Genomic DNA, 16,401 nt, shown 5'->3' with positions numbered 1-16,401 from the left:
TTTCACTTCACGAATCAAACTTTTCCCTCTATAATCTCTCAGACAGGAAGCAGGTGACAATCTGACCACCAGCCTCATACTGGGCCAGTGCTTCTCTGGCTGGTATTTGACACCAGGATCCAGAGTCTGAGGCCTAACCAATTCTTTTCTAATCCAACTTTAAGGACAGAAAGTTCGCTGATATATGCCACAGGTGCTGATCAGTATTATCCACTTGACCGGTCAGCGGTCTGAACGCCGTGGCTGATTTGTGTATTAAAGTTTGGCATTTAAGAAGGAAAAAAAAAAATCACTAAAGAGCAAATTTAGATCTTTAGATGAGATAAACAAGACTTTGATTCATGAGTTTTATTCATGAGACACAAACATGACTGGAATTTATCTGGGCTTTAATATTTGTTTGATATTTGCTGGCATATTGCTTTTAACAGCGGGTTAACATAAGGCCGTGTGCTAAATGTCGCCTTTCCAGCTTTAAAATGAAGCAGAATGTTTTCATCGGAATATTTAAAGGTGCTTTTAGCCCTGATTTAATAAGACATTATTCTACTGCATATGCAGCTCCGGTGAAAAGTTTCAGGCATGTCTGAATGAAAGTTTAGTGTTAACGCCAGTGGATTTTGGCAAAACTATTTGCACAGTCAAAAACGGATGTGTGCGCTTTAGATATGTGTAAATATGGAGAAAATCTGAGGAAACATCAACGTCTCTGACGTCTCTTTGTTAGTTCACTGAAAGGATCAATTAAATGAAAATAATTCTAGCAGATTTTACAATATCTCTAATAAAATGTCACATTTTGAGGAATAAATAGAAGATAAGATATAAAAAAATAAATAAAAAAGCAATTCCTGCATTATAAGACTGCTCATCTCAAAGAACAGGCGCTGTTTTGAGACTTGTTTTAATGATATATAGATGATTTAAAAAAAAGAAAATACTGACACCTCTATTTTTAGGAGCGCACTTACCAGGAAACATTTGCCACCACCGTCTGAAACGTTTGCACATTACAGTAAATTTAAACGTCTCATTAGTTCGTGCAATGAAGACGGCTCAATGGGATGCAAACCTCAAAAAAAAGAAAAAAAAGAAAAGAAACCCCTCAAACAAAGCATCCAACATTCATATTATACATGCAGCACATGACATGCAACCACAGAGGCACCTGGAATTAAAAGATCTCGCTTCTTCAAGGTCCACAGTCGTGTTTTATATTAGTTTATCTGCAGTTTGACATTTGCCTGATCATCAGTCTGTGATTCTTTTCTACGATAATAATAATAATGATAAATACAGCTGTGTTTTATGGAAATAGTACTAATATAAGGAATAATTAACACACTTGGTCTGTATTGCATTCTATCAGTAAAAAGGTAGTCAGCCAAGGTTTACCTTTCTTAACCCTTTAACCCTAACCCTTTCTTTGTTTAATTTATAGATTGTTTTCATACTATGACGATATTTGGTTGATTTTTTCCAATGAAAGGTTTAGGTGTTACAGAAGGAAGATGCTCTTTAATCTGGTGTTAGAGGAGGAAGATGCTTTATAATCTGATGTTAGAGGTGGAAGATGCTCTATAATCTGATGTTAGAGGAGGAAGATGCTCTATAATCTGACGTTAGAGGAGGAAGATGCTCTATAATCTGATGTTAGAGGAGGAAGATGCTCTTTAATCTGGTGTTAGAGGAGGAAGATGCTCTATAATCTGATGTTAGAGGGGGAAGATGCTCTATAATCTGGATGTTAGAGGGGGAAGATGCTCTATAATCTGGATGTTAGAGGGGGAAGATGCTCTATAATCTGGATGTTAGAGGGGGAAGATGCTCTATAATCTGGAAGTCAGCCCTTCTTGACAAAAACAGATTTCTAAGGTAATTGAAAGGAGGAAAAGGGCGCAGCGGAGATAAAGTGGCAGCATGAAGACCGACCGCTCAGAGAAAACGCTCATTAATCCCAGGTACTGTGGAAACAAGCTGAAGTGATTTATTGGGCGACATCGTTCATGTTGCTGTCAGAAAAACAAAGTTAATTCAGGATTAATGAGCAGCTTCTTCTTGAGTAAAGAGATTAGTGACAGAAATATACTCGATGGTTACCTAAGTACTTTAGAGGCCGTGTAAAACACCATTATAAGATATATTTATTTTATTGACCACAGTCACAACCATTTCACCATTTTTTAACTTAAAATGTTATTAAATATGAAGCTGTTGCTGGATTTCTGTCAAAGATTAGCTGCAGGCTATTCAGTACTAAATAAATATGACACAATAAGTCTGGTTCACTAAAAGCATCGGACATACGACTGAAAACTCGTTGCAACGGTTTGGTTTTATGTATTAGATTTCACATTGAGGTATTAAGCAGTAGCAGGACCGTGGTGGTCAGCAGTTTAAGATAATCAGATAAAGGAGAAATATGAAGATACCAAGTATGGGTGAGGACAGATGCTAATGATAATTCTAAAGCTGATGACTGACAGTGCTCTGCAGCTATAATACAGTTTTCATGGGGAAGAAATGAAAATATTAATGACTCAAAGGGTTTTTCACAAATCAATGCTTCACACTCTCAACACCAAACGTCCGAAATGTGACACTTTTGCAACTTTACACCAAATAAATCCTGTCTGGTGCTGCAATTTTTTAACTTTTAAAAGACATTTCATGGCGACAATATGGAACCTCAGACATAATGTGTTGTCATAATTACATTTTTTAAAATTCGATTTTAAGCCATTTTAATTGTTTTAGCAGTCAGGTTTAGCTGTTGTCGCTGCTCATTTGTTTTCATTGAAGCTAACTTAAAAAAAATCTATTTTAGATGTTTTATTTTTTATTTCGTCATTGTTTTTTGTTTTGTTTTAGGTTTACGTTTAGGGTTGACTCTTGAACGTTTAAGGATGGACATTTAAAATAGTCTGTTTTTCTTTTATGTGAACTAATTTGAGGCATTTTAGATTCTATTTTTCTTTTTGTTGAGCTATCGTAACTATTTTAGTCATCATCATAATTTGATCCAGTTTGGCTGCTGCTATTTTTAGCCAGAAGGTAAGATAAGCTCTTTTAAATTGCAAATAGATTGAATATAAAAAGTTAAATAAAAAAATAAAAACTTTTTTCAAACAGTAAATGTGCTGACAGCTTCATGGAGCCATTACAGCGGAGGTGAAGATCATTTCTCTGTAATATGTTGAAGCAGCACGGCTTTAATTCATCATGTTTCCACCTTCCAGACTCCCGCCATCACTTCACCTCGCACCTTCTCCCGCTCCACGCCTGGGAAAGTGCGCCTGTCCTGACACCGGCGATGTATTATTACCACTATAAACCGAGGAGGCGAGTAAGTGATACTCAGTGCGTGCGATGATGGTCCGTGACAGAAAGATGAACAGGTTGGCCCCGCGCTGGTCGCCATCCGCACCGAGACTGTCACTCCTGACTGAGTGACTAATGCCCCCCCCCCCCCCCCCCCCCCCCCCCCAGGTGTGTGCGAGTTGTGTTTGCAAAAGGAGACTAATGGATGGCATGTGTGTGCGTCTGGTCATGGTTTGGCTGCTCTAATCCATCACATGTGCTGATTCAGGGGAAGGAGAGGACAGATCTGAGCAGGACTGAGCCTCGCCGGGTGTCTTCATCACGACGGCCGGTTAAATTAAACATTTCACGCCTGTAGACTAATTATCAAGTGGACTTTATTCTCTGTCCAGGTGGTGCGAATCCACCGGCACGATCAGATTGGACGAGGGGAAACGCCCTCCCTCGGGTCGACGTTTTCTCGTTTTATCTTTCACCGAGATCTTTAATTAAATGTGTTTTAGAAATCTATGTGACGCAGGCCTGTCACCTCTCAACATGTTCCAAAACATGATGGCCTCCATTGTTTTAAAAATAAAACCAGCAATTTAGCTGAGGTAACCATCTTATTTATTTTATTTTTAATTTTTTTTGCAATCAGTTGATCATTTTGTATCTTTTATTGCCTCCTGTGTCTTTGAGACGCCATAAAATTACTAAAGTGTAAAATTGAAAAGATTAGGTTTTATTATATATGGAAGCAGAAATGATCCTATAGTCAGCGCTGATTGCAAGAAACGAAAAGGAAAGAAGAACAAGTCATCCTCTCAGTGTTGCGGCGTGAAAGACATGCTGGATTTGTATTCTGGAGGAAACTGGTTAAATCAGACATAAAAGCTTTTATTGAGGATAAATCAAGAAGCTCTTTGACGTGTTTTTTCATTTTTCTCCGCTGACCTCTTGTTCTACTTTATTTCTATCTTCCTTTTATTGGTTTTGACTGAAGACACAGATCTTTCAGTAAACATGGACGCAGCTTCGGGGCTCTTGCTCCTGTCGCTAATGAATATTAAATGTTCGTGATTGAAAGATGGCGGATCAATGCTAGTGGCAGGAGCAGCAGGGCTAATGGGAGGCCAGGAGGGCTCCTGTTTTTCAGCTGCCTGAGCGTTCCTGCTTTACTTTGCTAGTTACATTCACCCATTCACACCCCAGTGGAGGCGGCCGCCATCCAAGGTTCTCAATCCGTCCATTCGGGGATCAGTGTCTTGCTCAAGGGGAACAAAATTCCAACCTGCAACCTTATCTGACTGAGGGACGACCACTCTACCAACACTGAAAAAAAGAAAAAAAATTGGAAATGATAGGTTTTTTTGTTAATCTGATCCATTAATCTAAGTGGAAAGAACTTGATTCATTAAGATGTTAATAATTAAAGAGATTCCATTCAGTTGGTCCAACTAATTCCAACTATTATATATATGTATATATATATCATATAAAAATATAATATATTTCCTCATGGAGACTTGCTTTTCTTCAGTAATTTATAAGTTAATAAGTTAATTTATATTTACACAATATATGAGACTCAGTAACTTTTAAGTTATTTGAACACAATGTAAATGTAAATAGTGTGTATTTCATACAATGTAGTACAATAAACAACAAAATGCCATAACGCCAGAATTTGATGTCATGCTGCGTAATACACTTAACAGAAAAGTGTGTTTTGAACCTTCAGTGCAGCCTTAGTTTTGAAAAAAAAAAAAGTCTGTTGCCACTAAAAATCCAGAGAGCGTTGACTTTATAGACCCGTAAGAAGTCATATGAAGTCTTTTGCAAACTTACACAGTGAATATCTTTTCCTTTTGTGTTTAATTTCTCATTATCCTGGTTGTGGACGTGTGTTTTGGGCCCGGCCGGACACACAGCGGATCGAGGACAGTCTTGTCTCGCAGCCTTACAGCTTACTTGTCTCTGTCTCTGCTCTCCTCTCACCCCGGCTGGCGGAGGCAGATGGTCGCCCACCACTGAGTCATCATCTGTCGGGGGTTTCTTCCTGTTAAAAAGGACCTTTTCTCCCCCGCCGCTGCCAGGCGCCGCTACGCTACGCAGATTTCTCTCTACAGCACCGTAACGTGTCGACCAAGCCACAGCGCCCCGACTCGACCTCTACTTCAAATGGAACGACACAAGTGAACTGAAGCCGTTAACCACTTTCTATTCATGTGTTGATTCGGCTCCTTCCTGTTTGGGTTACTGTTGAATATCTGGGATATGTTCCATTTAACTCGTTATGATTGGTGTATATTTACACAAAAGAATCTTCAAAATGTGCTTTTATTCATTCAGAAAGTCTCACTTGAAAGTAAAACTATTGGCTTGTATGATGGCGGCACTGGATTCCTTTGCGAAACACCTCACTGTATCTTTTGCAGCTGAATTTAATAGGAAGAACCTGACGCCCTTTAAACATCCTGCCTGCTGTTTAACCTTCACACATTTCGTCTCGGCTCTCTATCTCGACGGCTGTGAAACTTGCTGAGAACAAACTGTTGAAGCTTTCCAGTCGACAAAAAACACCTTATTAAATAACACTATTTCAATAATATCAAGGTGCATGTGATAATTTGGAGAGAAGGATCCTCTGCCACTTAAAGGCAATGCAGGTTGCAGCCAAAACATCAGCAAGAGAATCTAAAGGAGTTAACTTTCACATGGAGGGAGCGTGCTTAAAATGCAAAATGTAAAAAGGGAAATATCTACAAATAACTTGTGCACAAACTATTGTTAGCCAATAAATAGCCTTGATAGCTGCAGAGGTCACTGCGGGAAGATGGATAGAGTTTGGTGGAGGTTAATATTATGAGTGGTGGCGTCGTATTACTTCATTTAAATGCTCGTTGAAAGCATCTTGATCAATATTCAATTCAGAGAAGTTTGTTAACAACAATTCATTTCAGTGGAAGACGCTACTATTCTACACATTTCATCTTATCTCCACCAGCAATGTCAAAAATGGGCTAAGATATCCAAAAACACATTGTGAATTAAACTCAAATTAGATTTCTATATTGTATAACACCATATATATAATTACTGTTTGAGGTAATGATGATGTTATTGGGTGGAAAGATCATTTTTGGCACTGTTGTGTGAAAATGATAAATATATGCTTTGTTTTCATTCCAACAATTATTATAATTATCTTGTTTCCTAAAATTGTTACAATTACGATTCATAGAGTATTTAGTCTCTATAGAAATATAATAAAAATCAGTGTATTAATGTCCTTTTTACAGCATCACCACAAGTTCTTGCAAAAATTAAGCGGCATGCTTAGTTTTCTTAAATATTTCATATTTTTCTCAAGTGGCATTTTTTTTGTTTGTGTCCTTCAGAAACATTCAGAACATTTTCTTGAATATTTTTCTATAATTCAAAATTGAATGATCTACAAACACTTGTGAAGGCTTAAACCTTTTTATATTCAAACAATGAGAAGCATTGAAGCCCACTGCTCTGTTATGGGTTCATGAAGTTCAAGTGGCCGTGTGAGCCTATAACAATTGTATTTTATTTTATTAAAAAGGAAAATACCCAGCATTCCAAACAGTGTCTAAAGCTTCCAATATGCTTTACACATGATTATTTTACAGTTCACTGTACCAAAGGTTTTTTTTTGTGGGTGGTTTTTCTTAACCTTTTGAATTATTTATTTTAAATATATCTAAATCATTTATATGTGAATGTGCCAGAGACTTCAACTAGAACTGTAACTATATAAATTTTTTCTATAGCAAATATGATGGTAGTATGTATTGTCAGTGCACTATAATGCTGTCGCTTTGCCCTTTTTTCACATAACAGATGCAATCTTTCCGTTGGCGACCTTCATTGAGACGAATTAGCTTTGCTCTGAGCGACAGAGTCTAACATGACGGTATGGATGTAAAGCGATTTGTCGCATTGCGAAGTCTCAGCATCTTCCCATCCTTCGTGTTGCGTGATATGTTCTAACCTCTAATATAGACTTTATAATGTTGCTATTGCTGGAGCGCAGCTCCTCTATCTGTGGATATTTGTCTTTTTGCTGCGACGGCGACACGAGCAGCTGCCTGCTCCCCCGCTGAGGGGGGGAGGAGGGTGAAGCCATGTGTGAGCATGGAGGGTCAGGGTGGCTTGCATGTGCAACGGATGGAGGAGGGGGGTGGGGGGTGGGGTGGTGGGGTTGGGAGTGGGGGGTGGGGTTGGGGTTGGGGGGGGGTGGGGGGCAGAAAACCACGGAGATGGCAGTGTAGCATGCAATGTCATACCAGTAAATAATACTTACATAAATATCTGCACCATAAAATCCATCCTGGTAAACAACACTGCAGAGGATGCAAACACAAACAAACAGACAAACAAACACAATAAAACAAAACATCCATATTAGTGCATGTTGACATGCAGGCACACGGCCAGTTACCATCCCCCATCTCCACAATCCAAAAAAAGTAGGGGGGGGGGGGGGATACAGCAGGCACCCCCTGCTGCTCTTTAATGGCTGAGTAAGGAGGCTGGGAGGGTCCAAAACACTCACACTGGCCTATAAATCGTACTAACCTACTGGAGATTCCGCACTTGATTTAAAGCAAGTGTCACAGAAACCAGATCAATTACAATGATAATCCTTTTTCCTTTTGAAACACACCAGCTCAAACAAATGTGTTGTAATCTGCATCACCAGCAGTTAGAAACCCTGAAATCCAATGAATCCAGTGTAAATAGTTTGTCTGCTCACGTGTGAATTGCTCACCAGTAACAGTGGGAGATTCAGAGTGAACATTTCCTGCCATTTGCTACAGTATCATCTGCATACATGGGTTCACTTTTCTTCCATACAGATACTGAGTGAGATTGGTTAATGGAGCTTGGATATTCTCTGTGTGCACGGCTGGATGGTTGTATTTGAAAAACACACACCTTTTACTAGATATCTGTCCTGCAAACTACATTTTCTACTGTCTCTAGGTGTATTTTTCTGAACGTTAACCATCTGCACATTCTGAAACGATGTAATTTCCAATAACTGATTGTTGAGTCCTCAGAGAAACCGACAGGATAATGTCAGTGTAGGAAGATCAGTGGAAGTATGATGCAACGCAAGCAATGAGGCAACACATGGCGGGAAATTTACTCCAGACAGACTTCAAACAAAGATAATCCCGCTTTAGGAGTGACCCAGTCAGAGTCCAGACTTGAATCCAGCAGTGGGATGAGCTCAGAGAGAATTGCTGAGAATCTGGCCTGAGTTGACGCTCTGAAATCCTCCTGAATGTTATGAAGCTCTGATGAGCAGAACCTGGAAGAACTTCAGGTCCAAACAGTGGAGTCAATATTTCCGTAAATACAGTGTTTTTATAGTTCATTCTAAAACCCCGGCTCGGCTGTGAGGCATGGACGGCAAAGACGATCATCTGTCATCAAAAAAGACGACATTATCACCCCCCTCTCCTCCCCACCGCGGTCTGCGATGTCGTCTCATAACCACAACAGTGGCGGACTACATCCTCCAGGTGGCGCTGCAGAACCGACTGACGCTATCCAGAGGAGGATCGGGGCCATAGGCTGTAACCAGACGGTAATTATATAGAAATCTATGAGCAGGAGTCTACGTCAAAATTTCTATGTGCTCCGTGTCTTCTTCTGCGTTTCTGAGTCACAGTGCCCCTAAAGGCCTGGCATATGTACTACATGCCACGGATGTACACTACTCTCCAAGCGATCCCAGAAGAAGAGCTTTTGTTCCGCGCAGAGATTGTAGTTAGCGTGAAGCTATTTTTGCTCTTTGTTGTTTTATTGTGCTTCATTGAGGTAAGAACCGGGACGTCTACGCTTTTGTTTACTGCGGTTGCTGTAGTAATGCAGAGTTGCCGTGCTTTGTGTTCTCAGTGTGTGAACGTTTAATGTTGCATGTGGCTACAAAAAAACTCTGTTCTCCTAATCAAGAAACCTGCACAAGATAAGTCACTGCTTATCAGCCGCCGAGGTGCGTAAAGAGAATATTGAATCCTCCCTCTCTTAATTCCTCTCTTCTCTTTCTCTCTCTCTTACACACCTGTATATACTCTCGTATAAATGCACCTTTTTGCGCTCTTCGCCATAAGACTGGATCTCCAAGATCTCACGCCCTCGTGGGCCACTGACTGTATGGTGGAAACCACCTCTGCCACGCCGCCGCATTGGAACACATGATCTCTACAGGCGGTGGCCATCTTGCCTCCATTCTCTCACGCTCTCTCTCTCTCTGCGTGTGATTACAATACGTTTGCTGATCGGGTGTATTGAATGATTTATGAATTGATACGTTTTGTCAACAAAATATCGCTAGATACATTAAATGATTTCCGGTGGTCGTTGCGTATTTATTGTGACATTTTTGAGTCTCACACCTCCTCTTTCGCTTAAGTGAACCCTTTGAACTGAGACTGACGTTTGGTCATTACTCTCTTATTCCACAGTGGTGCCCCAAAATTATTAATTACTGAATAATACATTTATTACAAATAATAATTCAGATCATTAATAATTGCTTTCAGTGATTTATTGCCCTGAAATAATGTATCACTTCCCGTAATTATTAAGGAACAAATAACTGTTTATTCCAATTAATAATTTACATTGTTTGTAAATTACCCCCGGTGATTTATTACTTTAGTAAACTATTGCATCTATAATTTACTAATAATATCAAAACGTAAATCCCAACAAGAGTTTAGACAATATATTAGTTTGCCAAGTACATGATTGCTGTGTATTTAATTTATAGTTCACTATTCAGCACGTTTTCAATAGCATAAACAGATATACTGACTGCTAATTGTTTTATTTTAACACTGTAATAACAAAAACAATATTTAATAAGAAACACTAAAACCATAGGGAATGTGAACAGAATATTTTCCTCTTTTTTCTGAACCAATATTAGACGTGCCTGGTGAATATCAACTTTTAAATATGTTCTTATTTTCAGGTCACGAAAACAGAAATGCTCCACCAGTTTTTCCAGTTTCATTTTCAGAAGATTTGATAATGTTATGATTCATATTTATGATCTTAAAGTGAAAGATGGAATATAATCAGACATACAGTCAGAACCGTAGAGGTGCTGATCTTATTAGTGATTCAAAGACAGTTACAATTATTATTAAAATCCATTCTAAACAGGGGTTCCGTGTTCTTGCTCTCTTTCATGTGCAAGTTTCTATTCCTGCAGCTGACTTTTGATCAAGTTAATCCTTTTCTTATCATCGCGGTTGTTTGTAAATAGTTAAACATGACAAATACTTCTGAGGTGAAAAATGACTTCTTTTGAAATGCTGTGCTTTTATTGCTGATCTCGATTTCTAGTCTGACTTTTTCTCTCCCCATTTCATTACCAATCGTACATTTTCAGTGTTTTCCTCATTTTATTTCATAGCATAATGTGTCATCCAGTTAATAATATGGAACACGCAGATGGTTAATTAGTTTAATGAGGTGGTTTTATTTGATTTAACAGTGATATACAGCTGTGTGTTCTCTGCTCCACTGTGGTGGCTAATGCCAAGTTAATAAATGACGTGACCGAGCCGAAGAACATATAAAGAGAAAAGAAATGGGCCGAGTGCTGATCCCAGTGGAACGTCACAATACTTTATCATTATATTAAAATGATGTTCAGCTACAGCGGGCAAAAGAAAGTTTGCTTTTAAGCTTTGAACGAAGGCAACCGAAGCCAGTGTGAAAACGACAGACACACTTCTCCACGCGGTGCAAAAACAATCTTGCGAAAGTACAGAGATCATCTAGAATATACAATCATGTAGCTTCACTACTCTATCCTGATATAAAACCAGACTGGAATAAAATTTTATGACAAATCTGAGTAACATTTTCAATGTTTTTTTTTAATGATGACAGAACAGTCTAAATTGTGTTTAATCGAGTTTTGTTGTTTTGTTGTTTTTTTTGTTGCTGAAGGGAGACAGGATTTCCTTACTGGACGACACTGATCAGATATCGGTTTGAAGTTGGTCTGATGCTTGTTTAAATGTTGCACACCAGTATCAGATCAACATCCCAGCACACAGGATCATTAAAGTGACGATCACAACCAACTTGCATTTCTGAAAACAAACAAGCTTTACAAAGCTTATTTAATAAGCTAAACTGTCGGACAACCGACATGCAGGGTTCAGAGCGACGTTACCTGCTTTTTCAGAACTATTGGTTTGAAGGGTTAGATTTCAAAGTATCCCTGTAAAGGTGTAAAGACATGATTTTAAATATGACTGATAGTCATTTGCCAGGTGGAACGTGTATGCGTAGGGTGGGGTTAGTAAGTAGATGAGATAAGTTGAGTTAATTTTGATCTAATTCTGGAATCAGAGTTTAAACATTCTACCAATATTTTATATGATGTTAAATGCAGCTTCATCAAAAGTCATTCCTACAAATTTATTATAAATTTATTACATTTATTAATTTATTGCATCGGTCAAAAAATGTATCAAAAAATGCGTCATGAAGATGAAAACAACACAAGCTGTTCTGGAATATGTCGCATTTATTCATGACTGCTTTTTTTATTTGAAATTTAATTTTAAACTATGTGTCTGAGTGTGTAATAAATATATTAGTATTTATCCTCGGTCACTGAAATGTTACAAATAATGCACTGATTATATTAAGTCTTCTATCTGGAAAAACTCATGTTCATCGCACTTGTGCCACTTACAACATGCGGGTGAGTAAGGACACGGTACATGAGCAGTACGTACGTAGCAGTAAGTGCGGCCTCCATAGGATAGCACGGTAATCACATGGAGATCTTATGTTGTAAGCACCTACAACTAACCACTTGTGCAACGTGTGATGCACAAGTGGGAGGGACTTAAAACACGCAGGGTGGGTTGTGACCGTCGCTTAAGTTGTTCTGCAGGTTCTTTTCCAGCGTTGATTTTGGGGTTGAGGATTACGGTGTGCTGTTCCTACAACTAACTGGAGGTTTAACTCTCTGCTTGACATTACATTTGGTGAGATATTTGCTCCATATTTCTGGAAGAGTGACAGTATAATCTGAAAATGCTGACTTCACAATTACCCGTTGTTCCATTCAAATCTTCTTAATCAGGAGTCTGCGTTGCCGACATATGGTGTGTTTCTATTATAAAGGTGATTAGGATCTACTGAGCTACTGACTGCAGATAAGTGCCTACAAATGCTGTTAAAATAGGCTGAATCATTTGCTGAGAGGACTGAGGAAAGCAGGTCCTTTAATAACCATTGTGTGTTTCACTGACTGATCGGGATGTGATGGCCAAAATAATTCAAGAAAAAAAGAAAAAAAGAAAACAGCCAACAGTATCTGCTGTTTGTACTTCATCATTATCTTGTGGACTGCAGTGGAATCCATCATCTCCTGAAATGAAAGCGCCGTATGACCGCGTGTCCTTTAATGTAACGCAAAGAGGAAAAACAAAGCGCACGTCTGTTGATGTGAATCATTACTTATTTTGTGTCCAATAAAAGGAGCAGAAGCAGATGCCCGTGCTTCCTTATGATGGAGCTCCTTTTAACATGAAGCACTCCTCGGAGGACCCGGCTTCCAGTTTCACTTGCCATTAGACTGGTTTCACACTTTTGTGCTCTCTCTGATAATCAATAACTTCCTAAATGTCAAGGTGGCCCAGAGAGCCGGGGCTCTCATTAAAATGTACTCGGAGGGACGGCTACATGCACATATTGGCTTATTGATACTATAGACTGTCATGTTCAGCCCCCCCCCTAAACACACCAGGGACCATTTTATGACCACACACACACACACACATGCACGTATACACAAAGAGAACTTGGCTTTCTGAGCGGTGTCACAGGATTTATTTGGAGCCGGTGTGCCGCCTCTCGAGACAGGCAGTTTTAATAAAAATACATCACGGTCCACATTAATAATTCACCATCTGACTGCCACCGGGGCAATTAAGTGGTGCAGCAGCGTTAATGAAAGTACAATCTCTCGCACATATCTCTTTGTCAGGACCATGCCCGAGTGTTCACCCAAACCCCCTCACTCCTTCACTCCTTCACCCCTCCGTCGCACGATCGTGGTTAGTGTACACACAGAGGGCACACGGGGAAATGGTCTGGATTGGATTTAACAGTGTTTCTCAACAAAGATGGTGGTTTGTGTAAATTCACGGCGGTACGTTTAGGGAGGTCAGCCAAATCCATGTGATCAATCATCATTTCGTGCGAAGCGACTTTCAGTTCTAATCCAGCCCTACATGGAAAACGCTCATTTAAAGTTTCCTCTTCATGCGCGTCACTCAGACTGTTATTCCGTGTTGATCACCAATAGAAATATTGCGTCTGTTCACAAGAGCTTTAATTTGAATCTCAGTAAGTCAGGCCCTGTGTTCTTCAGGATGCTGAATAAGAGCCAATCAGAGTGGTTTTATGTATGTTTGTAATATTTGCCGCGTCACATTACTATGTCTATTTAGTAAATTTGCTAACTCGTCACGTTAACACACGACAGCAGGAAACATGTTCAATTTTTCCTCTGCCTCTTCCTGCCGATTTTTACTCTTTGGCGAGCATTCTTCCAATGACGTTTGTGTTGTTCCCTCATCTTCTGCCACAGTTCGATAACACCCGAACAGAGAAGGAAGACCGCAGTGTGAGTGCGTGAGGAAGAAACAAAATTCAGTATTTCCTCTTTTCTAAATAGAATCCCAGCCAGCCTCCTTATTGTCCATTCACTCGCAGTCATAAAGAGCAAAATAAATAACAAGAACCGACAGAATAATGGCAAATCAGATCGGACTGCCCACAATGCACAGCTCTGCTCAGCGCGTCTCCAGGCGTTTCGCCATGGAGGGTCAGCGAGAGCGACTTGCAGGGGCTGGGAAGATGGGTTTTTTTTTTTTGGCACCTGAATAAATCTTCAAGAGTCAACACAAAGTGGGAAACCTCCCGTTACACCATGAACACAGCCTTGCTCAATGACACCACAGTACAAGGCCAAATTGACAAGTCATTTCCCATGAGTTCGTGCAAAGGCACATGTCTTTGGAGCATGCCCGTTGGTTGATTCAGCATGCTGTGGAAGTGTGTGTGTGTGTGTGTGAAGGGGGGGGGGGGGGGGGGGGGGGGGAGGGGGGAGGCCAGGCTGGCATGCACCTCTCTGCTGACTCTGGGTGCAGAGACTGAGGACCTGCCACTTGGCTAAACAGAAGGAGGAGGAAAAGAAGGTGAGAAGTGGGAGTAGGGGAGGCTCACCCTCCGTATGCAGGGATGTGGGGAGGAGGCGCAGCTGCCCTGAACGTGTTGTACACGGTCCGTCCTCGACCTCGTAAGTGGGCTCCTCTGTACGCTGCTGCTGCTGCACTGGCTGCTGGGTAGGGGAAACCTGGTACTGGAGACAGAGAACACAAAACCGTCCAAACCGTCAGTGTCTACGGACTTCTGACCCAAAACAAAGGCGATGGTTTCAGCTCATGGTAATAAGTAACTCCGTTACACCAAGCTCAAAAATGTATGCGAGAGCAAAGTTGGGAGTGTTTGGAATATCAAACTTACCGTATTTTCTGAACTAAAAGTCACTCTTTTTTTTTTCATAGTTTGGCTGGTTCTGTGACTTATAGTCAGGAGCAATTTGATATATATCTAAATATATAGCACAGCTGGTAGTAGGGTGAGCCCTGTTCTGTCCGGGACGCACAGCGTCTTCATTTCTTTTCCACCGAGATGATCGAATCTGAAGCCAACTTCATCAGTCAGTCCTTAGCGCAGCCATCGCCATAAATCAGCTGTTAGCTTAGTTGTTAATCAGTTGTTAGCTGTGAGCAACCGAAGTGTTGCAGAGAAGAGTGAATATGGTGACAACTGACCATCACTGTGGTAGAGATGGACCGAACTGGCCACCGATGGTCATTTTCACACTTAAAACCAAAAGATTGACGAACTTGCCTTTCCAGATTACAATTCTCTGCTTAGTATATATACATGTACATATACATATATATATATATATATATATATATATATATATATCAATCACAGAGGCATGTGACTCAGGTTAAACTTTCTCATTGTGAACAGCAGCGTCCAGCTCCTGTTGAATCTCCTCCAGTGCTGTAGAACTGCAGCTTTATAGTCAGGAAAATACGGTAATGTTGCTCAATGGCCATAAGGTTGAAATACGTAAAGTGACTGCGTTGATCAGCCACTAAAAGTATTTGACATTGGTTAAAGCAGCAACAGTACTTGGTTTGGTCTCGTCCTCAAAGGCCTTGTTTCCACCGTGCAGTGCAGTGTGGTACGGCACGGTAGGGAAAAGCGCACCAAGACCCAAATCCGTTGCGCGGCTCCACTGCAGAGAGTACGTCTAACATGTAGGCAGGGTTGTGAATGCCGCGTGATGACACAGCTATGTGACATAATTCTGCAAAGCAGCGAATGCAAACAACACCGGGAGAGTTTATAACGGCCACTTTGTTGAAGGTTAATGACCGTCACTACCAAATACTACATTGTTACTCCTCCTTGGCACCTGTTCTGCTAGGTATCTCAATGGCGGGGCGACAAAAAATGGCAATGGTTGGGTAATTTATACTGAATTTGTACTGTCTGTATGAAAACCTGTCCTGCAACGCGATGTACCGGCACATACTGCACGGTGGCAACCAGACTAAAGCTGCTGTGCTCGGTTTACAAACCAAAGTACTTGATTAGATGTAGACACCAAATGTACATGCTTTGTTATAAGCTGACACATAACTTGAGTTCATCCAGGAATTAAAGTTCCTTTGTTAGGTTTTCTCACAAAAGGGATTCCTGAAGGTGTTTAGCCCGGTTGAAGTAATTAAAGCGCTATACGAACAGAAGGTATCGGTACCAGACTCAAAGACTTGATTTGGTCACGGCACGCATCAAAAGTAGTTAATTTGCTTTTAGCACCAAAAGTAATCAGTTTCTTGATGAACTAAAAGTAGTTGGGTTGGGTTCAGAAAAGAGATCAGGCGTCAAACCGTAAAATGGGTCTGTCAGTGAAGCATTACACGACCT

The 16,401-nt window shown here is 40.3% G+C and overlaps 1 protein-coding gene across 7 annotated transcripts in view; it reads right to left on the bottom strand.

Moving 5' to 3' along the window:
* rbfox1 (RNA binding fox-1 homolog 1) overlaps nt 1-16,401 on the bottom strand; it is an 86,003-nt gene that overhangs the window by 33,130 nt on the left and 36,472 nt on the right. For 5 of the 7 annotated variants that reach the window (XM_080511527.1, XM_080511525.1, XM_080511529.1 and 2 more), the window contains 2 exons: nt 14,614-14,749; nt 7,637-7,676 (listed from right to left, as the gene is read on the bottom strand). In XM_080511527.1, the coding sequence (XP_080367653.1) occupies nt 7,637-7,676; nt 14,614-14,749 (176 nt within the window). The remainder of the gene's footprint in view (nt 1-7,636; nt 7,677-14,613; nt 14,750-16,401) is intronic. The other 2 variants (XM_080511531.1, XM_080511530.1) reach the window with 1 other exon arrangement.

Source organism: Blennius ocellaris (assembly GCF_963422515.1).
Source record: "Blennius ocellaris genome assembly, chromosome: 16".
Taxonomy (NCBI): domain Eukaryota; kingdom Metazoa; phylum Chordata; class Actinopteri; order Blenniiformes; family Blenniidae; genus Blennius; species Blennius ocellaris.
Note: the sequence above shows the minus strand (reverse complement) of the source record. Positions and strands in the feature narration are given on the sequence as shown.